The sequence below is a fragment of the Rutilus rutilus genome (assembly GCF_951802725.1).
Source record: "Rutilus rutilus genome assembly, chromosome: 23".
Classification (NCBI taxonomy): domain Eukaryota; kingdom Metazoa; phylum Chordata; class Actinopteri; order Cypriniformes; family Leuciscidae; genus Rutilus; species Rutilus rutilus.
This window is the reverse complement of record NC_140233.1, coordinates 5,632,006-5,657,868: the sequence shown is the minus strand read 5'-3', so window position 1 is coordinate 5,657,868 and position 25,863 is coordinate 5,632,006. Positions and strand designations below refer to the sequence as shown.

General features: G+C 36.6%; 3 protein-coding genes across 6 annotated transcripts; 1 reads left to right on the top strand and 2 right to left on the bottom strand.

Moving 5' to 3' along the window:
* Window positions 1–94: 94 nt before the first annotated feature.
* chid1 (chitinase domain containing 1) lies at window positions 95–5,979 on the bottom strand. Its single transcript, XM_084397714.1, has 13 exons — window positions 5,861–5,979; window positions 5,444–5,568; window positions 5,169–5,318; window positions 4,144–4,276; window positions 3,996–4,040; window positions 3,817–3,923; window positions 3,487–3,548; window positions 2,570–2,662; window positions 2,384–2,485; window positions 1,357–1,509; window positions 615–695; window positions 404–446; window positions 95–317 (listed from the first exon to the last, which is right to left on the bottom strand). The coding sequence occupies exons 2-13, from the start codon at window positions 5,549–5,551 to the stop codon at window positions 219–221; spliced, it is 1,176 nt and encodes a 391-aa protein (XP_084253840.1). The 5' UTR covers window positions 5,552–5,568; window positions 5,861–5,979; the 3' UTR covers window positions 95–218.
* Window positions 5,980–6,437: 458 nt separating this feature from the next.
* thoc5 (THO complex 5) lies at window positions 6,438–19,720 on the bottom strand. Of its 4 annotated transcripts, none has more exons than XM_084397333.1 (20): window positions 19,152–19,275; window positions 18,338–18,435; window positions 15,749–15,892; window positions 15,554–15,667; window positions 15,321–15,418; window positions 14,985–15,131; window positions 14,791–14,905; window positions 13,090–13,222; window positions 12,931–13,008; window positions 12,459–12,502; window positions 12,269–12,368; window positions 10,555–10,663; window positions 10,359–10,460; window positions 9,009–9,105; window positions 8,676–8,787; window positions 8,349–8,452; window positions 8,153–8,240; window positions 7,057–7,180; window positions 6,793–6,975; window positions 6,438–6,651 (listed from the first exon to the last, which is right to left on the bottom strand). In XM_084397333.1, the coding sequence occupies exons 2-20, from the start codon at window positions 18,431–18,433 to the stop codon at window positions 6,588–6,590; spliced, it is 2,052 nt and encodes a 683-aa protein (XP_084253459.1). In that variant the 5' UTR covers window positions 18,434–18,435; window positions 19,152–19,275; the 3' UTR covers window positions 6,438–6,587. The 4 variants fall into 4 exon arrangements, with proteins under 4 accessions (XP_084253459.1, XP_084253456.1, XP_084253457.1 ...); XM_084397330.1 differs by lacking the exons at window positions 6,438–6,651; window positions 6,793–6,975 and adding exons at window positions 18,002–18,064; window positions 18,188–18,244 and having other exon boundaries at window positions 6,984–7,180; window positions 19,152–19,278; XM_084397331.1 differs by lacking the exons at window positions 6,438–6,651; window positions 6,793–6,975 and adding exons at window positions 18,002–18,064; window positions 18,194–18,244 and having other exon boundaries at window positions 6,984–7,180; window positions 19,152–19,278.
* LOC311283134 (transmembrane protein 248) lies at window positions 19,638–25,445 on the top strand. Its single transcript, XM_084397334.1, has 7 exons — window positions 19,638–19,766; window positions 21,029–21,212; window positions 21,289–21,523; window positions 23,159–23,303; window positions 23,387–23,537; window positions 24,738–24,872; window positions 25,012–25,445. Exons 2-7 carry the CDS (start codon window positions 21,054–21,056, stop codon window positions 25,030–25,032), a joined length of 846 nt encoding a protein of 281 aa, XP_084253460.1. The 5' UTR covers window positions 19,638–19,766; window positions 21,029–21,053; the 3' UTR covers window positions 25,033–25,445.
* The last annotated feature ends 418 nt before the right edge of the window (window positions 25,446–25,863 follow it).

The window sequence follows — 25,863 nt, the reverse complement described above, 5'->3', positions numbered from 1 at the left end:
ATCTGTACCAATGAATTAATAAAAATGGTATTCCTGAATAAAATAAATTGCATTAAAATGCTGCTTCTCTGTTAAGAATGCACTTGATAACACGTAATTAAAAAATAATTTTATTGGCATGCTCAGCAACAGTATTGTCATAAATATCATGAAGTGCTTTGATAAATCACACTTTATTATTTGGAAGTAGATCGAACAAATGTAAGTCAGATCACAGGTCACAAAAGGTCATAGAAATAGTCCAGTCCTTGTCCCAATTCCCACATGGAAATTCCTGTTCCCAGTTCAGTTGCCAAAGCGATACGAAGCTGGAGAAACTAGAGGAGAAAAAGAGCCAGAACTGAATAATACCCACAATTCACTTTGATATTTTGTACTGTTATGGCACTATTGTCACAGTTACCTTTAAAGTGGGATAGTAAACAACATGCTTCAATCCGTTACTCCTGAAACAAAAGAAAGACTTGTTCTGTAATAATATCTAAATGTTTTATTTTATTGCATCCAAAAATGTGAATCATAACAATAAGCATCTTTTGACAATCAGAATTTTATACTTAGCATCTTATTGTGTTTAATCAGATTACAAGCTTTGAGTCCAGTGAGTGTTTAACCTTTTATAATTGAAGAAATGTTCTCCTGTGTTTTCATCCCATTGCAGTTTGGGTTTCACTTCCTTCAGTAGTTCAACATACCTGCGTGAAAATTAAGATTAAAAATTAACTTTTGTCAATGATAATTAAGAACTCTCACTGTCATCTTTATACGTTTTTTTTTTTTGTTTTTTTTTAATTGTCCATTCAACAACAAAATGAGAATAACTTCGACTAATGTAGTAAAAATTATCACAAAATCTTTCAGTTTCAAGGAAATCTTATGAAAGCTTGCTTCCGTCAGAGAACTTAAAATAAAAAAGGTAATTGCGACTTTTTATCTCAGAATTCTGACTGCAAATAAGACTATAATTTGAAAAAAAATTCAGAGATATAAACTATAAACTTTATATTTATAAATATAAAAAGTCAGAATTGCGAGATATAAACTCATAATTGCGGGGAAAAAATCTGAATTGCGAGATATAAACTTGGAATTGCACAAAAGTAAAAATTGTGGGATAAACTTGGAATTGCGGAAAAGTCAGAATTGCGAGATATAAACTCATAATTGTGAGGAAAAAAATCTAAATTGCTAGATATAAACTCGGAATTGCGAAAAAATCTAAATTGCTAGATATAAAGTCAGAATTGCACAAAAGTAAAAATTGTGGGATAAACTTGGAATTAGTCAGAATTGCGAGACATAAACTCATAATTATTGAGAGCCATGATTCAGATAAGCGGGTGATGAAGCGTGTACCTCCCGCCCAGCAGTGGCTCCGCTCCGCCGTGGCTGCTGAAGTCCAGGCCGTACATGTTGATTCCCAGCAGGATCTTGTGTCTCCACTGGTTGTGAGGGGCGAGCTGAAGCACACACTCTCTGACCCAGGGCAGCGGAGAGCTCGGACCCGGCCTGAAACACAGCCCATGTTAATGCTTCAGAAGAACTCGTGATGCCTGGACCAACAGTCAATGATGAAACCGGAATCTGCTGCAAGACGCATGTTTAGTATTTACAAAAATGCTGAAATGAAAATTCATTCAAATTTCACTTAAAAATATTTAAAAACAGAAAATGTGTATTGCTAATGTATAATGTAATGGCTGATCACCATTTAAAACATAATCATACAGATTAATACAATATCTGTTAAAGGAAACTTTAGGATATCAGCCGATGTTATTTGTTTTTTTTTTTGTCTGTCTTCATATTTAAAACTGAAGAAAAAAAATCTCTTACTCTGTATTTATGTAAAATATCAAGATTCTCAAATCAAGATACATTTACTTGAAGCAAAATATATAACAAGTCTTGTTTTCAGAAAATTTTTAAATGAAGTCTTTATACTTAAAACAAGAACATATCTGCCATTGGGGTCAGATTATTATTATTGTTTTCATAAATTTTTTTACCCATTTGCAAAAAAAATTCTTGTGTTAGGCATGAAGTCACTTAGTTTTGATCAGTTTTTCAGAAGACAGTAATTTTCCTTCTCAAGTAAATGTATGTGGTTTTAAGAATATTTAAATGTTTGTAACAAAATAAGACAAAAATACTGAGGAAAAACTACATTTTTCTGTAGTTTCTGTACAAGTATGCGAACAGTACAGATGTATAACATCAGTCGTCATATTGCCTAATGGCCAAATATAAAACCATATCATAACAAAAACAATATTTATCAGTATCACCAAAAGTTTTTATTTTATTTTATAAAGTTTATAAACATAATAAAATGCTTTTGACACAGAAAAATGACATCAAAATCCCTGTTTGTGTGTCTGACCTGCCAGGTCCTGAGTAATCGTACGTCATCAGGCTGAAGGCGTCCACCACAGGTGCCAGTTTCTCAAAATCCTCCCGGCCGAACATGCCGGGCTGACCCGAGCTGAACACGACACAAACAACAACAGATCAAACTCAGTGCACAACGAATGCTGGGATGGAAAGAGAAAAAGATCTTGTTATTTACCCCGGCGCGACTGAAGGAGGGATGACCAGCACACAGGTCAACTTCCCAGCATTCAGAGTCTCACACAGGTGTGTGACCAGGTGCACCAGCTCACTGTAGCACAATCACACACACAATACAGATTGCTCATGAAATCATCTTATTGCGGTGTTAATATGTGTGATCTACTGCTTAAAACTAAATACTACAGACTCTAACCCTAAAAGACTATCAAAAACCAACCAAACAAACATCTTTTAAGATTTAAAGATGTCCCAAAAGTGAAGTTTGATCAGTTTTAGTAAGTTGAGTTGATGGAAAGCTAATAATTATATCATAAAAATATAAAATTATTTTTTTAAATAAAACCAAAAATCTAAATAAAAACTTTAAAAAATATATATTTATATTTTATTTGTTCACCTTCATGAACCAACATCAGAGAAACGTGAACAACTGAATGCGTTATTATTAATGTATTGAAATATGAAATTAAAATCTCACTTCAAGTAAATATTTTAGGTCGAAGGAGTTCGGATGACAAAACAGTATCCATGGTATAGACAAACAGAACCAAACACCAGTGTTATTTTAGTATTATTTATGTACTATTTTAGTATTTAATTAATATTTTGACTTTGGTTTTATTTTTTTATTTTTAGTTCTCATTTTAATTTTAGTTTAAGTTTTAGTAATTTAGTCTATTTAGCTAATTAATTTCTATTTAGCTTTAATTTTTATTGTAGGTTTACTTTTAGTAATTTTAGTACTGAAACATACTAATTTCAGTTAGTTGCCAAGGCAACATTTCAAATTTCTGTTTAAGTTTTTTAATTTATTTCATTTACCTAAAACATTTTTTAAATTGTTTGCCACACACACACACACACACACACACACACACACACACACCCACACACACACTCACTCGTACTCACTTTCTCTTGTTTCCTCCGAGCTGACTCCATAACTCCAGTGTGTAACCATCAAACCCTTCGGCCTGAGGAGCAAAATCAGTCTGTCAATGATCCTCACGATGAAGAACTATTTTATCAGAACAGTTTAACATGCAATATTTTGGTTAAATTACACTAATTAAAATAGTGTAATTACACTAACTAAAATATATGGCCTATAGACAGACTTTAGACTTTCGCACTAGGAACTTCCTGTTAGACTGACAAGAACTTGAGCACTCTTGACTTCCAGGAAGTGGAATACAGATCACTAATCATTCCATCATGGTGAGAACAGAGTAAATACAGCACCTTTCCCACTTCCAGCATCTCTCGACCCAACTCCTCCGTCTCATCCTCACTGTCCAGGACGCTCACGTAGTCCTGATAGGACCATCCGTCAAACAACAGCCGAGGAACTGACAGAGAAACACACACTGAGAACCTGATGCTTTCAGCTAGAGATCAACCATCATTAAACTCACACTCACATATTTTGTTTTTTTTATTGGCCTTCCTCACGGCTTTGACCCAACCTGTGGAAAGACAAGCATAACTATGTTTTCTAACAAAATAATTTGTCCATTTCCTCCATAAAGTATGATTGGTAGTCATTGGAAGACACAGTAATGCTCAGACCGGGGTCGTGGTCGTGAAGACCGGTGATGTGGAAGCTCTCGGGTCCTCTTCGTCTCAGCTGAAGCCACACCGGAGACACGGACGACAGCTTCGGACCAAACAACTTAGCAATGTCATATCCATGAGAGTTCCACTGAGAGATCAGACGGAGAGATGGATGAATAGACAAACAGACAAATAGATAGATAGATAGACACACAGAGACAGACAGATGGATAGACAGATAGATGGATAGACAGAGAGACAGACAGATAGAGAGACAGACAGACAGACAGATAGATAGATAGAGACAGATAGATAGACAGACAGACAGATGGATAGACAGACAGAGAGACAGACAGACATACAGATATATATATATAGAGACAGACAGAAGATAGATAGATAAATACATAGATAGAGACAGACAGACAGATAGATAGATAGATAGATAGATAGATAGATAGAGACAGATAGATAGATAGACAGACAGACAGATGGATAGACAGAGAGACAGACAGATAGATATATAGATATACAGACAGAGAGACAGACAGACATACAGATATATATATATAGAGACAGACAGAAGATGGATAGATAGATAGACAGAGAGACAGACAGATAGAGAGACAGACAGATAGATAGATAGACAGACAGATATAGACAGACAGAGAGACAGACAGATAGATAGACAGAGAGACAGACAGACAGACAGACAGACAGATAGATAGACAGAGAGACAGACTACAGACAGATAGATAGATAGACAGACAGACAGAGAGACAGATAGACAGACAGATAGATAGAGAGACAGACAGACAGATAGACAAATAGACAGACAGACAGACAGACAGATATATATATATATATATAAAGAGAGAGAGAGACAGACAGACAGAAGATAGATAGATAGAGACAGACAGACTGATAGATATACTGATGATAGATAGATAGATAGATAGATAGATAGATAGATAGATAGATAGATAGATAGATAGATAGATAGATAGATAGATAGATAGATAGATAGATAGATGACTTACAGGTGTGATGTATCCCAGCACACTGCCTTTAAAGTGTCGTGTAGACACACACTGAGGACAAAACCTCTTCTCCTCCCTCACGATGTCCCTCCACTGAGGGTCCGTCACCACAAGACCCCGATCCTGCGCCGGACGATCCGCCACTGATGTCTGTGGATACACACATACATATCAATCCAGAAGTATTAGCATATTCGAATATGTGCATCCCACAGAAAACACTTACACAGATCAGACTTATTCATAAAATTCATCTGCAAACAGGACTGTCTCACCTCCACCTCCTGGATCTTACTGGCTTTTTTGCCATCTGTCTTTGATAATGTGCCTCTGACAACCGGAAGCAGCAAACAGAAGTGCAGAAAACTCAAGTCTGCTCTCATTTCAGCAACTCTGCTGTCTGAGGAACAACATACGTGGATTATAATGCTGTATACACACTGCTTATACTATAAAGATGGTAGACCCTTAAGTAGAAGTACTATGGTATTACCATCTGATATTAACAATGCACTATGGTACCACTACTACATTATCAATTAGAAAATTGTTTATGGGTGTTTCTGATACGTTTGTCACAATGTGACTCAAATGCAGCATTAAATGCACCTGTGTAGCGTTTGAAACGCGAGAGGGTCTAAATACTAATCTGTCGATTCCATATACTAAATCCAGTAAATCCAATCACTCACCGATATGTGTCTAATATAAGTGATTAATCTGCGACATAAATGCTCATGATCTTCATCAGAGATGATGTGGACATGCAGGTTTGACAGACTGTGTGCATTTGTCACGTGACAGCGAAACCGTTGCGGACTTCAAAATAAGAGTCTCTAATAAATCATTTTCATTTTTTAAAGTGCAAATATAGGTCATGTATAATATATGTAAAACAACTAAAAAAGCAAAATAAAAAATAACGTGTGTATATATATATATTATTTTTTATTTTTGTTTGTTTTTGTGTCTATAGATCTTTCTATGTAACTATATATATATACATACATATACTGTATATACAAAGAGTTTAAGACGTGTGTTACAGAAATTAACTTAAAATAGAGGTGTTTTGTTTTGTTTATTTACATTTTCTGTCATGTTTCTGAACTATTTATGCAGGAAGAGATGTATACATATCATTGAATGTAATTTGTTTTACTTCTCAGCACTTTTTTTTTTTTTTTTGGTCTGTATTTTGTTATTGTGTGTTGGAATATTTGGGGGGAAGGTGGAGTCATCAAACCAGGCAAGAAAAAAACACAGATGTTCTTATCAAAATCAATGTTTTATTTTCTAATTCACATTAAATGAGCCAAACGAGAAACACATATGAAAAAACAGAGGTAAAAGGTAGAGCACAGAGACTGAGAGAGGGTTACAGCACTAAAACAGTCTCGCTCGTCCTGAGATCCGGATTCAGCGGTGGCTGAAGAAGCCCTGCGGATGATTGTACTTGAAGGGCTTCAGACGACTCGGACCCCTGAGAGAGAAACACAGATTTCACATGAGCTCAAGTTTCTATCCAGCAGAAGGATTAAGAATTCTTCACTATATATAGGTTTGTATTTGCATTTTGTAAATACAAAGGTGAAGCGTATTTACAGTAGGCCTAGTGTGTTACCTGGCAGTGCGCAAGCACATCTTCTCTCGAGGAAACTCTTTAGGTCCCTCTGAGCCGTCACACACTTGACTCTCCGTCTCCAGATAAACATCCAGACACACACACAGACGCTGGATCTGATTGGTTAGGAGCTGGAGGCCCGGGCGCGGCCCCTGCAACTCGGACCGGAACACGTTCACCTCGCTCTCGTGCACACCACAACAAAATCAATTAGAAAATAGTTTCAGCTGTTTCTCCTTGAATATCTGAACAGAGGTACGATACGCTCTTACCCGCAGGTTATCGTCAGAGCGGCCGCTGCGTTCTCCCTTCCAGAGCAGAGAGAGCGAGAAGAGGGGCGCCACATCAGGGTACCGGGGGTTCAACACCACAGCGGCCGACACACGTGCTGATCGACAACGACACAAGCATAGGAGTCAGTGATGATGCAGATATTCTGTTCGACAGGTTTTAATAACACGGACTTTGTGATATTCATTATATTAAATCTCTGAAACAGTTATTTTAGTAATATACACTTTTATAGTATTTATAAATATTTTGAATAAGCTTTTATTTTTATATTTTCAGGTTCGGTTTAGTTTTAGTAATTTTGTTAGTGCTTATGCTTAGTTTATATATATATATATAATAAAAAAAATTTAGCTTTAATTTATTTTTTCAGCTTGAGTATTTTTAATACTTGAAATAAGTTTGTAGTATTGTAAGTTATTATTATATTTCATTTATTTGCAACAAAGCAACAGTGTTTGGCATCATTGATAACCTATTATATTTTATGTTAATATTTTGAATTAGATTAAATTCAATAAATTACATTTACTTAAAGTTTTTGTAATTTAGTCTCATTTTTGTAGTTATTTTTTAACATCTAGAAAGTTTTTATTAAATTTTAGATTTACTCATGAGAAATGTAGCAGAAATAACATTTTAAATTTAAGTTAATGTTTATTTTTTTTAAGCAATGAAAATGTTTTTTTATGGTTTTGGTTTTACTTGATGATAATAACCCTGCAATGCAGCATTTCTCATTTTTATTTAAGTTTTTCCATCTAATATTTATATTTTATTTCAGCTTTATTTCAATTAACAAAACATATTTGTAATAGATTTAGTTAACAATGACACCACAGCTCTGAAAGATGTTCAAGACTTTGGTTTGAGATACTTAGTAGCAAATAAATGAGATATAACTGAGTTCATATTTACCTGCCACCCTAAACGTCACATAAAAAACTGCGTTTGCCTAGTGAACATGTCCGTCAGACGGTCTCTTCCTGTCTAAGCAGGTGATTTCTGGTCAGAATAAGCCACAAAGCAAACCGGACATGTCGATAGTAAAAAGTATGACAAGTCCCACCTGTTCCTCTCTCCACAACTGCCATGAAGAACAGATCCGTCTCGTGCACCAGACCGGCCTTCAACACGTGCTGTACGAAGCCCAGCTCCTGTTGAACAAGAACAAAAGCTCATTTAAACACTGAATATCACCAAATTTGCACTAAGTTCGCTCATGCTGTCAATGCCTGACGTGTTCCTGATGTGGAGAAACATACAGTGAATTCCTGGTGGCTCATCATGGTCCAACGTGTGAGACCGGAAATCACTTTAGCGGGAAACAGATGCTGGCATTCGCTGGAGACCGGGATGATGCTGTGCTCTGGGACACAACAAACACATTGCATTCAAATTTAACATACTAAATGGATCAAATGAAGGTTGAATTATCAGATTTACTGACTTTATGTATATTTTTCTATTTTTATTGACTACAAATGTTCTGATTTTATCTAGGTGATATTCTTATTTCTAAACAAACAACATCCAGTAAACGCACCGCAACACAAGACCGATAATACGGTGAAAATCGAGCTGTCTCGTACCCAGTGAGCTGAACTGTTTGTGCAAGGACAGTCGAGCCTGTAGTCTTCCTCGCAGCAGTTTTATGGTCCTCTCCATGTGACTGGCGCTCAGAGCACTTCCTCTCAGCCCCGACTGAAACACACACTTTATTACGTCACAATATCGTCCGCTTTACGCTGATGTCAATCATTTTAAAAACAATATCGATACGGTCGCAGACGTGCATTCAAGACTCGTTTACTAACACAACATAAAAATGGTTTAGCAAGAACACCAAAGAAAATTTTAATGTAAAATGTGTAAAGTAAAAATATCATTAAAAAATATGTTACACCACACACACACACACACACCTGTGCACCATCAGAGGAGAACTGCAGGCCGCCCAGTTTCTGCACCCAAACGTATGGATGTCCGAGATCTGATACATAATCCGAAAACGTAGTGATTCTGCACAGAAAGTCAATTTCATGTAATATTATTTAATGCCATATCAGAAGCAAAGCCTATTTTAATGGCAAACTCAGAGTAGAAAAAGGGTGTGTTCAGACTTGGCATGTTTGTTTGGATTAAAACGAACCCTGGTGTGATTGCTCTGTTAGTGCGGTTCATCTGAATAAGTGTGAACGCTGCGATCCGAACCCTGGCGCATCAAACAAGCGGACCGAGACGCTGAAAATATGAGTCTCGCTCCACTTCTAAACCAACTCTGGTGCGGTTCGAATGAAATATGAACACAACACGGACCAAAGACAGGATGTGATGTCACGAGATGCAACCGTAAAAAGGACAGAATGGATACCCGTTTTTTCTCATCGTAGTTGTGATGTTTCCCATCACAGTTCAGTACAGGATCAGAACCGCATCTCCTCGCAGCAGATCTGTGTGTGTGTGTGTGACGGAGGATTTCCTTTTGACTCCTTTACACATTTTATAAGCTCTTCGCGAGTTCTCGGCTAGTCAAAATACCATCATATGTAGCTACGCACACAAAACGATTTATTTATTTAGCCCAGAACACAGAATTGTTTTGGATATTCGGTAAGTTCCATTGCAAAATATACGTCATCAAAGCTGACCAATCAGGTTGTGAACATCCCTATGCCTTTACGTTCAGCGTTGAAATGCCAGTGTGGTTCAGCTAAGCGGACCAGGACTAAATTGTTTTGTTTTTTTTATCCGGACCAAACGAACCGAACTACAAGTGTGAACACACCCTAAATTTAAATAATTATAATAACAATAAAACTTTGATGTAAAAAAAAAAAAACACTATATTTTTCGTACAACAAATATCTAGCAATTAAAAAAAAAATCTAGCAATTATATAAGCTCTTTCAGTTTCATATACAATAAATAAGCTAACATTTTTCCAGAAGAAATCTTTTTGTCCATTAATGACATTTCTAAATAAAACTTTTCTTAATATCATTCATTTAAATTAAAATTAAAATTAAATTTAAATACTTTTAAGTTCTCTCACAAAATGTTTGCGTTTCCCAGAGAAACTTTGCATTCACTCGCTAACAACACAAAGTTTCTTGTGGGAGTGCAAACATTTTTGCGAGCTAACAAAAATGTCAAAATATATTTTTCCCCTCCCATCTCATATATCTTCCACCACCATGTCCCTTTGTCGGGCTCCGCACAATTCAAACTCTGGCGATAATAAGATGAATATAAAGTGGAGACGTCTGTCTTACCCGACTTTATCAAACTGGTAGCGGTTGGAAGGGTTGGGCGTCTCTTTGCCGTGATCAGACGCATAAAGACAGTTCAGCAAACTCTCCGGGTTCAGAAGCTCGCTGTGACACACACACGTAACCGCTGTTAGAAAACAAACAGCTACAGAAAACATCTGACTGTTTACGTTTTGGGTTTTGGTGCTGTTGTACGGACCCGGCGCTGACGGCCCCAGACAGATCCGCAGAGGTGGAAACTTTGGTCTTCACGGTCAGGATGTTGAGATTCATGAGATAATAGAAAAACAGATGCAGGACACTGCCATCTAGATAGATAGATAGAGAGAGATATAGAGAGAGATAGAGATAGAGAGAGAGAGAGAGAGAGAGAGAGAGAGAGAGAGAGAGAGAGAGAGAGAGAGAGAGAGAGAGAGAGAGAGAGAGAGAGAGAGAGAGAGAGAGAGAGAGAGAGAGAGAGAGAGAGAGAGAGAGAGAGAGAGAGAGAGAGAGAGAGAGAGAGATAACACAACCTGTACTGTTAAAAATGACTAACTATATAATTTTAACTAAAAGTAGCTAAAACTACTTATGGGGACAATGCATTTAATTATATAAAATATTACAAACAAACAAAGCTGTATATATCTGGTACAGAAAATCACAATGATTTCAAATATAACAAACTATTTCAATTAAGGTGACAGCAAATAAATATGTATAATATGGTATAATATACATGACCATTCCAAAGTTTGGGACCAGTAAGTTTTTTTTTTTTTTAAGAAATTAATACTTTTATTCAGCAAGTATGCATTAAATTGAGCAAAAGTGACAATAACAAGGTTTATAATAGGGGTGTAACAATATATTGTGTCACAATATATCGCAATACAAAAATGCAACATGTATCGTGAATAGTTCACCCAAAATAAAAATTACTATGTGAGAAAAAATTTACGTTTTCAGAGTTTTAGTGTCAGTACTACATTAAAATATTATATATAATGTTGAATATAACATATAATAATGCAATAGGGGAATCTCTGTGTAAAAAAAGTGGCCTACATTATTTTAAATGTATCTAGTAGTCAGTGACAGAGAAACATATTTGTCTAAAATAACTGTATTTTCAGCTTCAGAATCATGAATATTTTTATTCTGGTGTCTCTATTGTCCTGTGCTTTTGGTTTCCAGCACCAAGTCCAAGAATATTCATTTATACACACAATGTAATATCAAATTTATCAGTTTAATAAACAGTAAATTTTTTGTTAACCTTTTACCATATGTCTTGGAGTATCGCAATAATATCGTATCGTGAGTTCAGTATTGTGATATGTATCGAATCGTGACATGAGGGTATCGTTACACCCCTAGTTTATAATGTTACAAAAGATTTCTATTTTAAATAAATGCTGTACTTTTGAACTTTCTATTCATTAAAGCATTCTGAAAAGAAAAATGTATCAGTTTTCACAAAAATCTGAAGCATCACGACTGTTTTCAACATTGATAATAATCAGAAATGTTTCTTGAGCAGCAAATCATCATTTTAGAATGAGTAATGATGCTGAAAATACAGCTTTGATCACAGGAATAAATTACACATTTTAACATATATTCAAATAGAAAACAGTAATAATATTTCACAATATTACTGTTTTCACTGTATTTTTCATCAAATAAATGCAGTCTCTGTGAACAGAAGAGACTTCTTTCAAAAACATTAAAAGATCTTTCTGACCCCACATTTTTTAACGCTACTATATATATATATATATATATGCCTTAAAGAATGGAAAGCAACGATAAACACGTTGATTCCAAGAACACTACTGAGAGTGATGATGCAAGTGAATTCAATCAGTTATTAAATATGGTTTAATAGTTTAATATGGTGCAGCAGTGAACTGTGGCTCAGTTTCACGCACCTTTACACTTGAGGTCCACGCAGAGCGAGAGAGGGTGACGTCTCAGCATCTCTTTACGCTTGTCATCCAGTTGAGCTCCTACAGTCGCCCGCCGGCGCTTCTGAACAGAGAGAGACAGGAAATGACAACATTAGCACACAAACACAAATGACAAGATAATGAACTGGAGAGGATAAAACCACATTCTGACCGTGTTCTGTTGCTCCTCCTCTGCGTCCGAATCACTTTCGTCATCTGAGACAGAAACAGGACATGAAATATAATACTGCACTGATCATCACACACACACAAACCAAAGACGCACAGTGTAACGCAAAGTTGAGATGTTGTTGCCCAGAGAGAAAAACAATATGTGGTGTCGGAGGAAAAGATCCACGAGAGATGACGTATTTTCCCCGGGTTTAATCAAATACTTTAATAAAAACGTCACACTCATCTGCACACGTGGGGATTGAGTGAGGAAAAAGCAGACAAATAAACATTCAACTCTGGTCACACATAGAAAGGGAAATAAAAGAAAGAGTACAAAAGTCGGTAGAGCGGTTATCTCTTCTCCTGCTCACCGTTCACATCTATTACAGACACACTCTCTACACACATGCGCAGTTCTCATCGTACCTCGAATCACCGTAAATGCACTAAGTGACCGTTACAACAGGTACCTTGCGAGTCCTCCGGGGGTCTGGACAGAGCTTTGGCCTCATCCACGTCTCCACTGATGCTCACAGACAGATGTTTGTCTGAAACGCACAATTGCATGATGTCATGAACTAGGATTCATCAGAAACACAAGGTCTTGCAGGTGCCGCTGAGAACCTTACCGCAGGCCTGTCCGTACGCCCCGGCCTGGACCAGCAGCACATACAGAGGCGGCGGCAGGTGACGGGCGACCTCGGCCTGCTTCTGCATGTGCTCGAACGGCATCTTCAGATACTCCTGCACTGGGACAGATGCCTGTGAGAGAGAGCGAGAGAGATCCGTCAGTCTCTTCCTGTCTAAGTGAAACAGAATAAGATGCAGTGTGACAATAGAGGCTTTCGGACCGGAGGAACTTTTTCATAGTTGCTAGAACTATTAGCGGAAGTACATGAATTTTGGCGTGTTCGCACCACAGGAACTGATTTAGCTCCTACTTTAGAGTCGGGTCTAAAACAGCACTATAGGAACTACCAGTGACGTTAGTGTTCGCTGATTGGCCGAACGCACACGAAACACCAGCACCCGCCATTTAAAAAAAAAAGCTGTGTAAACACACAGATTATAGCCTGTATATTTACTCCAGAAACTCACTCGATGCACATGGAAAACAGTGATAGATGGGCCTCTTTACCTTTAAAGGGTTAGTTCACCCAAAAATTTAAATTCTGTCAGTAATTACTCACCCTCATGTTGTTCCAACCGCGTAAGACCTTCGTTCATCTTCGGAACACAAATTAAGCTATTTTTGATGAAATCTGAGCCATGTCTCACTCCTCCATAGGCTTCTATGTGACCGAAACTTGCTGGCCCAGAAAAGTTATTAAAGAGATCGTTAATATAGTCCAAGTGACTCCAGTGGCTCAATCTTAAGTATATCAAGCGACGAGAATACTTTTTGTGCGCAAAAACAAACAAAAATAACGACTTTATTCCACTATTCATTTCCTTCTCTCTCGACCTCTAGTTGGTTCGCGTAGTGTTTTTGCGCAGCGCGTCTGTGTTACACGTCACCACGTAGGCTCACTATTGGCCGACGCCGGTCATGTGTGTGATGCTTGATGACGTGCAACACAGACGCGCAGCGCAAAAACACTACGAGGCCCAGAGAGAAGGAAATGAAAAGTGGAATAAAGTCGTTATTTTTGTTTGTTTTTGCGCACAAAAAGTATTCTCGTCGCATGATAAACTTAAGATTGAGCCACTGGAGTCACTTGGACTATATTAACGATCTCTTTAATAACTTTTCTGGGCCAGCAAGTTTCGGTCACACTGGAAGCCTATGGAGGAGTGAGACATGGCTCAGATTTCATCAAAAATACCTTAATTTGTGTTCCGAAGATGAACGAAGGTCTTACGGGGTTGGAACAACATGAGGGTGAGTAATTACTGACAGAACTTTCATTTTTGGGTGAACTAACCCTTTAAGCTGAGGAGAAAATCTAACGCAACTTTGAGGAGACCAAGCGAAACATGATTATGTATTTCTGCTCAGCTAGCGACACTGGATACGCTAATACCTTTCCATATACTGTCTTTCTATGTGTAACAGTTCTATCTAATAACGTATTAGACAGATCGTAAACCAATGAACAAGGAGAATGTGAGCACTGTGTTTAGGCTCTGGCGTTCTCAACGCCGTCAAAATAAAGGTCACAACAACAACTTCACTTCCGAGTTCCTACTGGCGGTGCGAATGCAAACAGGAAAATGTTCCTAGGGGAACCATTAGTTCTCAGGGAACCACCCTGTTGGCTTGTTCCTAGACCTACCCGGTGCGAAAGCCCCTTTAAATATATATTATACATGTCAGTCTAAGGCTTCACCTGCATGATGTTCTGCAGTCCAGGTTGTAGGCTGCTCAGATATTCTCTCTTCTGCTCAATGGCTTTCTGAATCTTCTCCTTACTGGTCAGAGACGTCTTATACTGCTCCGCCAACCTGCATTATGGACCGCCACGGATGTTTAATGATGTTGTTGAAGATTTAGAGGCTATGGAGGGTCGCTGATGTGTGTTACCTCTTCCTCTGCTCTAGTTCCCAGTCCAGGCGGGCGAGCGTGAGCTGGTGCTGATCGTCGCGTGTGACGTGAGGGCGTGAGATCTCAGCCGGAGCCTCCTGGAAGAACTCATCCTCACTCACCAGCTCGATCTCCTCATGCTGAGACCTGGAACACAGAGACGTTAACATCTGCTTCACACAGGTGCCGTACTAGCCATTAGCATCTGCTCTACGTAATTGAGCATGTCAACGTGTTGTTCCAGCTCTAGAAAAATGTTTATTCACTCTAGACATTTTTTTTTTTTTATGAGATTTTCAGGCCTGGAAATACATTTTAAAATTCCCTGGCACTCACTTGAACTCAAGACATTTTCCGATCTCTTTCTGCAGGTGCATGACCTCATAGAGCAGATTCTGCAGCTGCAGGTGAAGAACATCCACTCGCTGCTTCGCCTGGGGACAGAGAGAAATACTGTTGGCTGAAACAATCATTTATCAAGCATGTTAAACATAAAAAACTGGACTGAAACTAGAATAAAGCAAGCCTGTGAGCGAGCATCAGATCAGATCAGTGATGACTGCGTTCACCTCATGTGTCTGGTCTCGGCCTTTCTTCAGTCGCATGTGTGCCAGGCGGTTGAGTTTCTTCAGGGTAATGAAATGAACGCTGCTCTGTCTGCGTCTCTCCTCGATCTCTACACTCTATAGGACGCAGAAAGCAAAAGGTCAGTTCCATTTAATTCCACTGTCCGATTTTAGACACACGACAACTGTGAAACTCACTCCGTCTTTCACGCCGCCGGCTTTCAGCTCCTGGATTTCCGCCATGAGTTTGGCCAGAGCGGCACACGTGTCCTTATACAGCATGTAGTCCTGCTGCGGGTCTCTGCCCTCAAGCTCCACCTCCTCATTATACACACGGACCTCCTGAGGGACACACACACACACACACAGAGAGTGACCAGAGAACACACACACACACACTCAGCCCTGCCTACCAGATGAACATGATCTGTGAACCAGCAATGAAACTACAAAACCGTGAGATATGAGCCTCCTCACCCGAAAGTGCAACAGAAAAGGTGTCGACAGCTGAGCAGGATCCAAAATCACATGCTGATGGCGAGTAATTATTACAGCTCTCTGAAATACCTGATTCTTGGTCGAGCTGAATAATTGAATATTTTAATGTATAATATTTTTTAAAAAATCGAAACATTATTATTATTATTATACCTAACTTTATACATTTAAAAATGTGTATAATAATAGTATCATTGCTAATAATAATATTGATTTTTGTTGAGGCTAAACTGCATAACTGATTGTTAGTTTAGTTTTATTGATTTATATAGCACATTTAATAACAACAGAGTCGACCAAAGTGCTGCACAACAGTAAAATAAAAACAAAACAAATAATAGAACAACACAAAACACAAATTATTGTTGACAATTAACTATTTTTAATGTATAATAATTAAAATTAATATTAGAGGTAAAATTTTTATTATATATATATATACACACTCACCTTAAGGATTATTAGGAACACCATACTAATACTGTGTTTGACCCCCTTTCGCCTTCAGAACTGCCTTAATTCTACGTGGCATTGATTCAACAAGGTGCTGAAAGCATTCTTTAGAAATGTTGGCCCATATTGATAGGATAGCATCTTGCAGTTGATGGAGATTTGTGGGATGCACATCCAGGGCACGAAGCTCCCGTTCCACCACATCCCAAAGATGCTCTATTGGGTTGAGATCTGGTGACTGTGGGGGCCATTTTAGTACAGTGAACTCATTGTCATGTTCAAGAAACCAATTTGAAATGATTCGAGCTTTGTGACATGGTGCATTATCCTGCTGGAAGTAGCCATCAGAGGATGGGTACATGGTGGTCATAAAGGGATGGACATGGTCAGAAACAATGCTCAGGTAGGCCGTGGCATTTAAACGATGCCCAATTGGCACTAAGGGGCCTAAAGTGTGCCAAGAAAACATCCCCCACACCGTTGCACCACCACCACCAGCCTGCACAGTGGTAACAAGGCATGATGGATCCATGTTCTCATTCTGTTTACGCCAAATTCTGACTCTACCATCTGAATGTCTCAACAGAAATCGAGACTCATCAGACCAGGCAACATTTTTCCAGTCTTCAACGGTCCAATTTTGGTGAGCTCGTGCAAATTGTAGCCTCTTTTTCCTATTTGTAGTGGAGATGAGTGGTACCCGGTGGGGTCTTCTGCTGTTGTAGCCCATCCGCCTCAAGGTTGCGCGTGTTGTGGCTTCACAAATGCTTTGCTGCATACCTCGGTTGTAACGAGTGGTTATTTCAGTCAAAGTTGCTCTTCTATCAGCTTGAATCAGTCGGCCCATTCTCCTCTGACCTCTAGCATCAACAAGGCATTTTCGCCGACAGGACTGCCGCATACTGGATGTTTTTCCCTTTTCACACCATTCTTTGTAAACCCTAGAAATGGTTGTGCGTGAAAATCCCAGTAACTGAGCAGATTGTGAAATACTCAGACCGGCCCGTCTGGCACCAACAACCATGCCACGCTCAAAATTGCTTAAATCACCTTTCTTTCCCTTTCTGACATTCAGTTTGGAGTTCAGGAGATTGTCTTGACCAGGACCACACCCCTAAATGCATTGAAGCAACTGCCATGTGATTGGTTGATTAGATAATTGCATTAATGAGAAATTGAACAGGTGTTCCTAATAATCCTTTAGATGAGTGTATGTATATATATATATATATATATATATATATATATATATATAATTGCAATATATATCAAGATTATGTTCCTCAGACACTATCAGTTTATTCATAACATTAATATTGTTTGTTATTCATACAGAATATCATTTTTATCTCCTACTTTATTCTTTGCCATTTGTAAAATGAAAACGGCCAAATTTCAATATTCATTGACATTTGATGCTCAATAAGTGTAAATTTTGGACCCTGCAGCTGTCAGATAGAAAGAAGGAGGGCGAGAGAGAGAGACAGATCTCATAGGAACCTGATTCTTTGCTGTAAACAGCTTCCTCTGTCCGATAAGATGAGGTCCGGCGGGAATCTTGACCTACATGCACACGCCACATGAGTCTCACATCAACAGATCTGCTCACTGGAGCTCATCTGAACACAACTCATTAAAGAAGAAACACATCTGAAGCCTAAATGAGTGGAACATGCTGGATTGTACCTTCACCTGCCTCAACCTGACCTTCCTGAACTTGACATGTGAACTGACTGCACTCAGCTGCACACGAGAGTTATTAGAGAAAGAGAATGAGTAGAGGGTTAGTGGACTGCTCTGCTGAAATCATCTCGAATGCATTTCACAGCCGCTCACCTGATCACTCTCTCCTCGACCGCGCTTGGCTTCTGGAGTTCCTCCTTCGCTGCGGATGACCTTCGGCTTTCTCTTCTTCACAGCGTCTGAGGACATGACTGATTAAAGAGATCAGAATGAGCATAAATCAAATCACATGCAATGATTAAAAAAAGTATAATAATCGTGTCAGTTATCAAACTGCCTCCAAACAGAAACTTACAATCTCCTGGAATAAAATACGCTTTCATATATTACTTCTACAATATTTCATAATAAAGCCGAGGACATTTTAAAAGATTATGAAGGGGAAATTAAGAGTTCATTTCTAAATCACTTATTATTTTCACACAGAGTATTTTATGTAATTGTTATTTATATTTAATCTACTTCAGTGTTTTTATTGTTAGCTAAAACTATTAAATAGTTTTCAGTAACTGAAATAAAAATAAACATTAACCTAAAAATAAATTGAAACTAAATAGAACCATTTAAAAACTAATAAAAATGACAAAAGCACGTAGCAAAATTAGTCAAACTTTAACTAATAAATTAAATATTTTAAATGTATATAAATAATACTAAAATAACTCATCTGCTTTGAGTAAGACGTCAAATGTCTTTTAAATATCACATACTACGTTATATGTATCGTACGTTTCTTTATTATGTATTAGTTTAGAAAAATATATCATGTATTCATAGCTAGTTCAATAAACTATGCTATCAGGTTAGCTTCTTGATGAAGTAACAGCAGATCAATTTAAACGCTCGAAATGTATCATGTTGTGTTTAAATTAGATTCACCGATAAATCTGGAAGCATAAAAACTCACCTTTCAACTGCTTTTATCCAATTTTAAGTATGTAAAAAATGAATTTAAATATTAACTTGTGTCATTCAAACAGCAAGAATGCGCAGGCTGGATGCGGGAGAAAACGACGGACAGCACTTCCGCTACTGGATTACATAATAAAAGATCTCTATATCAGACAAAAAGGTCCGAGCGAAAAATATATATTCCTCATAAAATGAATGACAGAAGAAACCCAGAAAAAAATTCACATTTAATGTAAACGCCCGATTTATATTTAATTCATTTAGATTGTATTAATGCTGACTGGTGTTTTTTTTCTTTTCTCATATTGATTATATCACATAACAAACACATAATGCGTTTAATACTATTTTAATTACTTTGAACTACATTATTTAATCTATGTAGCACAAAACACAGTGTTATCTTTATTTAGATCAAATCTATCATGTAAGAGTTTTAATTTCTGCTTCTTCGCCACTGGACTTTTAATTTGGAATTAAAGCTGTCTTGAAGGAAACCCACCTGTGAGGAAGTTGCTTGCGTTGCTATCAATCAATATTTACATTACTACATTTCAACCTGGTCAACGTTCAACGTCCCTGCGCGCTAATTAAATGAACCTAACTAAAGGTAAGTGGTCGGTAAACTTTATAATATGATCAAATTATGATTATAACAATTTAGTTCATGTGTCAAATATAGTGTTTATAGCCTAGTTTATGCAGTTTAGAAGTGAGCTATGTTATCAATAACATACTAACATACTATTATAATTATGTTATTGTGTTTGTCGCATTAAGTACGGTATGAGCACTTTTCAATGCACAAACATGAAGAACCCATATAAGTATTTGATTATAGAACTACACACTACATACACACTACATATGCTACAATGTTTAGTATACAACTAGATCACACTGAATGGGACTGTATCTCATAATGCAAAGCACTCGATTTGACCTTACATTTACAGTGTTGGTGTAATGAATTACTAATCTAATTACTGTTATTTATTTAATTAGGCCTACTTGTCCCTTGAAAAGGTAAATTAAGGGATTACACATTTTTTCTGTAATTTAATTACAGTTACTTGATGTAATTGCATTAAATACTACATAGACTACAACAATTTTATATAAAACAATAGTGGATTCAACATCAAAATGTAATGTTAAAACGTATGTTTTTAATGTGGCACTTTGGTCAGTTCAAGAATAATATATGCAATTGTATATTGTTTCTTTAAAATAATTAAAAGAGCAGTTTCAAGTCCATCCTTGTATTGTTCAACTTGTTGAGGTTGATATTACTAATAATAAGTAATCCAATATTTTTTATAATTACCAATACAATACTAATACTGTATTGTATACACTGTTGATTACTAGTAGCTAGTAATTAATTACTTTTTTTTTTAATTACCCAACACTGGTTATAAAATAAGCTGGAAGTCATTACAATTAATAATTTGACATGCGTTTTATATATATATATATATATATATATATATATATATATATATATATATATATTAGGCTTACTATTTAAGTTTAATTTATTTTTATTTCAGTTTTAGTTTTAATTTATTTCCTGTTAGTAATTTTAGTGCTTCAACTTAAGCTTATTTCAGTCAATTGCCAAAGCAACATTTCTAATTTTCATCTAATGTTTCACTTTTATACTTCACGTTCTTATTTTATACTTTTAGTGTATACTTACTTACAGCTTTTTAAAATCCAGAGAAAAGTAAAATTAAATTATACCAATTGTTTATTTTTATTTTTAAGGAAATAGTGGGAAAAGACAGTATTCAGTAATTAGTAATTAGTAAGCTAGCATGCCTTTCTGCATACAGGCATTCAATGTTTTGCATGGTTTAAACCTCACAGGTGGTGTCTTCGCTCCTGGTGCATTATGGGTCAGTGGAGGCCCGTGTCTAACCTGAGAGATCAGGTCTCTCGACACCCTCCTGTGGTTGTGTTCTTCCTCAGTCTGCTGATCATCTCCATCACTTTCGTCTGCACTGGACTTTACTCTCAGAATCACGACATCAAGAACCCTGACATAAGTGTAGTGAGTATGACGATCACTGCTGTAATGTTTGGGTTCTTCGTTACTGACTAACTCGTACCAAACGCTTGTTTTCCAGGACTGGAACGGGGTTCTGGGTTCTATTGCTGGCTTTCAGTTCTGCACACATGTGAACGACACGGATGCACCGCTGGAGGAAGACTCTCCCCGAATGGTGGAGCATGCAGATACGACAAATATTTCCATGAGCACGTCTCATGTTTCCTTACTGGTGCCGCTGGTGTTTATAGGGGACGTCCCAGACGATACTGTCATTAGTGCCACAATGCTGGGCAGCCAGCTGGGCATCAAAGGTTTGTGTGTATGAGATTTTAGTATTATTTACATAATATTACAGGTTTTATATGTATTTTTATATAATTTAAATTTTAGTGCAAATTTTATATATATATATATATAGTACAGGTCAAAAGTTTGGAAACATTAAACATTTTTGATATTTTTGAAAGAAGTCTCTAATGCTTATCAAGGCTGCGTTTATTTGCTCAAAAATACAGAAAAAAACCCCAGTAATATTGTGAAATATTATTACAACTTAAAATAATAGTTTTCTATTTGAATATACTTTAAAAAATAATTTATTCCTGTGATCAAAGTTGAATTTTCAGCATCATTACTCCAGTCTTCAGTGCATGTGACGTCCAGTCTATCACATGATCCTTTAGAAATCATTCTAATATTCTGATTTATTATGAGTGTTGGAAACCGTTCTGCTGCCTAATATATTTGATGAATAAAAGGTTAAAAGGAACTGCATTTATTCAAAATAAAAAAAATATTTTCTAATAATATAAATCTTCTTTACTATCACTTTTTATCAATTTAACACATCCTTGCTGAATAAAAGTATTGATTTATTTCAAAAAAAGAAAGAAGAAATTACTGACCCCAAATTACTGACCAGTAGTGTATATTGTTGTTACAAAAGATTTCTATTTTTAAAATAATAACATATTTTTGTTTTACTTTTTATTCATCAAAGTATCCTAAAAAAGTATCACAGGTTATGAAAAAATATTAAGCAGCAGAACTGTTTCCAACTTTGATAATGAATCATCATATTAGAATGATTTCTAAAGGATCATGTGATAGACTGGAGTAATGATCCTGAAAATTCAGCTTTGCATCACAGAAATAAATGATAATTTAAAGTATAATAAATTGAAAACCAATTATTTTAAATTGTAATAATATATCACAATATAATTTTTTTTTTTTCTGTATTTTTGATCAAATAAATGCAGGCTTGATGAGCAGAAGAAACTTCTTTCAAAAACATTAAAAATAGTAATGTTTCCAAACTTTTGACCTGTACTGTGTATATATATATATATATATATATATATATATATATATATATTAGTGCTGTCAAATCGATTAATTGCGATTAATCGCATTTATCATAAAAGTTTGAAAATATATGTGTGTGTATATATGTATATATATAGAGAAATATACGTATATTTATGCTATATATATATATATATAAATATAAACAACCAATGTGTTTAGCGATTAATTGATTTGATAGCACTAATATATATATATATATATGTGTGTATGTACACTTCTGATTACGAGCACGTCGCATTAAAGTGCTTTGTTGTCGGAAAGAACAGGAATCGTGGATGACACCAGGTTTATTCTTGCCTATTTAATGTTTATGGCCCACCCAACTCAGGAACTTGGGTATCAAAATGATCCCTGAGCTTACCAGTGGTAAATACAGAGGGCGTTCATGACATGTCCAAATTTAAACTAGGAAACTCGTATTTACGATAATTCCGATCGCATGTGAAGGCAGCGTTAGACTTTCATATGTTTTGTTCTTTAAATAGAATATATTAAGACATATTTAATGGAGAGGAGATATGGAAATGTATTGCATAACAGTTGTTTTTTATATTGCTTTCTCCTAATGTCTACAGGGGCTGCAGCGAAAGCATCCGTGAACATTTCTCTGTACCTCCACACTGATGTTCCCAGCAATCAAACTCCCGCCGGGACGAAGACCAGTCGACCGCTGAGCTGTCTTCATTTCACTGCCCTGACCCACGTTCTCCCTCACACCCCGTGAGAAGCTTATACATAAACACACAGCCCATTTTTTTTGTTGTGAATAAAACATCCTGCAAGCTAATTTACTGATCTTCCAGGTCTCCTCCAGAATGCCCAGCTGCGGAGAACGTGGATAAGAGCGCTTCACCTGTCAGGGCGGTTGCTGTCGAATCAAACAAGCACAATTCCCCACACTGCTTTGGTCTGGAGTTCAAATCAGATCCACACCTGACGGTCCTGCTCACTAAGGTAGAAAACACAATGCAGTCGTTCAGACAGAATCAGCTAAATATTGAATTAATGAACATATAATTGGCAGGGGATTCTTTCTGTCGGAGCTCTACGTGTGCAGATTCCATATCAAGTCAAGTCACTTTTATATACCACTTTATACAACACTCTCTAAAAAAATAAAGCTTCTTCATTGGCATCGATGCGATGGTTCCATTAAGAACCTTTAACATCCATAGAATCTTTCCATTCACGACATAAAAGGTTCTTTATAGTGGAGAAAGGTTCCTTAGATTACTCAAATGTTACTCACACTAACAAAAGAAGGTGATTATTTTAAAAATGTCCATTGAATGGTTCTTTGGGGAACCAAAAAAATTAGTTTTTCTTTTGAATTGCTGCAAAAAATAAATCTGGTAGCACTTTATTTTAGTCCTTTTCCCCCATGATCATACTATGTACTTATTATAGTTATTACAATAACTAGGTAATAACTAGTTACTCACCCTGAACCTACCCTTATATGTGACCCTGGACCACAAAACCAGTCACATGGGTCAATTTTTTTAAATTGAAAGCTGAATAAATAAGCTTTTCATTGATGTATGGTTTGTTAGGATGGGACAATATTTGGTCGAGATACAACTAATGAAAATCTGGAATCTGAGGGTGCAAAAAAATCGAAACATTGAGAAAATCACCTTTAAAGTTCTCCATTTATGTTCACGATTGTGCTGCATTCACTCACAAAAGTGATTTTTGTGGTGAGAAATTTACTAAATATCTTCATGGAACATGATCTTTACTGAATATCCTAATGATTTTTGGCATAAAAGATAAAATCGATAATTTTGACCCATACAATGTATTGTTGGCTATTGCCACAAATATACCCGTGCGACTCGTGACTGGTTTTGTGATCCAGGGTCACATATTGCCCAGTACTTTCTTAAGCAAGTACGCACAGGTACCGTAAAATAAAGTGCAACCCACAAACCCTTTTGGAATCTTTATAGCTTTTAAACGGGAAAATAATGTTGTTAAATGAATCCGTCGTTAAACAAATTCTATTGCAGCTCTACAGAAGACAATAGTGTCATTATTCAGCTTAATTTAGTTCAATGTTATTTCAGTTTCAGTCCAATAACTGCATCAGTGTGCACCATCATATAAGCAGCATCTAGCTAACCTCTCCACTTCTTTATTGTTTGACTATAGGATGAAAAAGCCTTGTGCCGGTATCACCTGTTGCTGGTCAGTGTTGCACTGCTGGTTGTCTGCATCCTCATGAGTCTCTGTGGAAGTTTCTCTTCACGTTCATCACGTTCTTACCAGGGGAACGATCTTCAAAAGGTAGTACCTGCTGTAGAGCTCTGTAATCTTTAGTATTAAACTCTCTCTGATTTGCATTTTTTCTTGATTTTTTATTGCATGAATTAACATGTGTTTTACAGTTTGTTTGAAAAGCCTTTCAATTGTACATTATTCATAGGGATCACTGCTGAGCCCATGAGAAACATCTGCAGAACATCCACATTTGAGCCTGAACTGGCAGTCAGAACGCATGAAGACACTTGCTGCAGAAAGAAATTAGTGTTTGGGTATTCAACAATTTTCCATTGCCAACATGTTGGTCTTGTGCAACTAAAACATTGCATCCAGTGCCATCAGAACAGATCTGGTCTACACGTGACGTGACTTTATTTCATGTTTCATTGCAACACTATGTTATGATTATACAACTGTTAACAATCACAATCCAAAGAACATAACCTGAGACGTATGATTATAATATAACTATACTCCGAGAGGAAGTTAGAAAGCTTTCTTTTGACGTCACGTTATATTAATTTTATTTAAATGCATTAAATACACATCATTTGTTCATTTTTCTAAAAACAAAATGCATTAAAATATTCCACTGTGTCCTTTCTTGCTTGTGTAATGATGTCTGAACATTATTCAGTGGTGGTGCATTCAGTGTTCTGGACTTTTAATTCAGATACAAAAACTGCACACATAACGCACTTACCGGTTGTGGACAACACTTCACATGAAACACTCATTAGCTAGAAACTGGTGAAAAGATCTTGAAGTGAACACTAATTCACAAAAGAAAGCAATGCACGACAGCAAAACAACATCTGGAGTTATATCACAATTTAGCTAAATGTGACATTACGGCCTGGTTCCACAGACAGGGCTTAGATTAAACCAGGATTAGGACATTAAATAACTTTTATAAACGTGCTTTAGAGATAGAGATAAAAATAAAACATTACTGGTGTGCATCTTGAGACAAAACAATGGCACTGACATATTTTTAGATGTCAGTGCAAGTTGT

Coding starts and splice junctions, on each gene's coding strand:
- LOC311283134 (XM_084397334.1), top strand. CDS start 21,054: ATGGGTCAGTGGAGGCCCGTGTCTAACCTGAGAGATCAGGTCTCTCGA. Junction 23,304..23,386: donor CACGTTCTCCCTCACACCCC/GTGAGAAGCTTA, acceptor CTGATCTTCCAG/GTCTCCTCCAGAATGCCCAG. Junction 24,873..25,011: donor AGGGGAACGATCTTCAAAAG/GTAGTACCTGCT, acceptor CATTATTCATAG/GGATCACTGCTGAGCCCATG.
- thoc5 (XM_084397333.1), bottom strand. CDS start 18,433: ATGTCCTCAGACGCTGTGAAGAAGAGAAAGCCGAAGGTCATCCGCAGC. Junction 15,419..15,553: donor GCCGAGACCAGACACATGAG/GTGAACGCAGTC, acceptor CTCTGTCCCCAG/GCGAAGCAGCGAGTGGATGT. Junction 8,241..8,348: donor TGAGCCACCAGGAATTCACT/GTATGTTTCTCC, acceptor CTTGTTCAACAG/GAGCTGGGCTTCGTACAGCA.
- chid1 (XM_084397714.1), bottom strand. CDS start 5,551: ATGAGAGCAGACTTGAGTTTTCTGCACTTCTGTTTGCTGCTTCCGGTT. Junction 2,486..2,569: donor CCTCCTTCAGTCGCGCCGGG/GTAAATAACAAG, acceptor TGTCGTGTTCAG/CTCGGGTCAGCCCGGCATGT. Junction 318..403: donor TTTACTATCCCACTTTAAAG/GTAACTGTGACA, acceptor TTTCTCCTCTAG/TTTCTCCAGCTTCGTATCGC.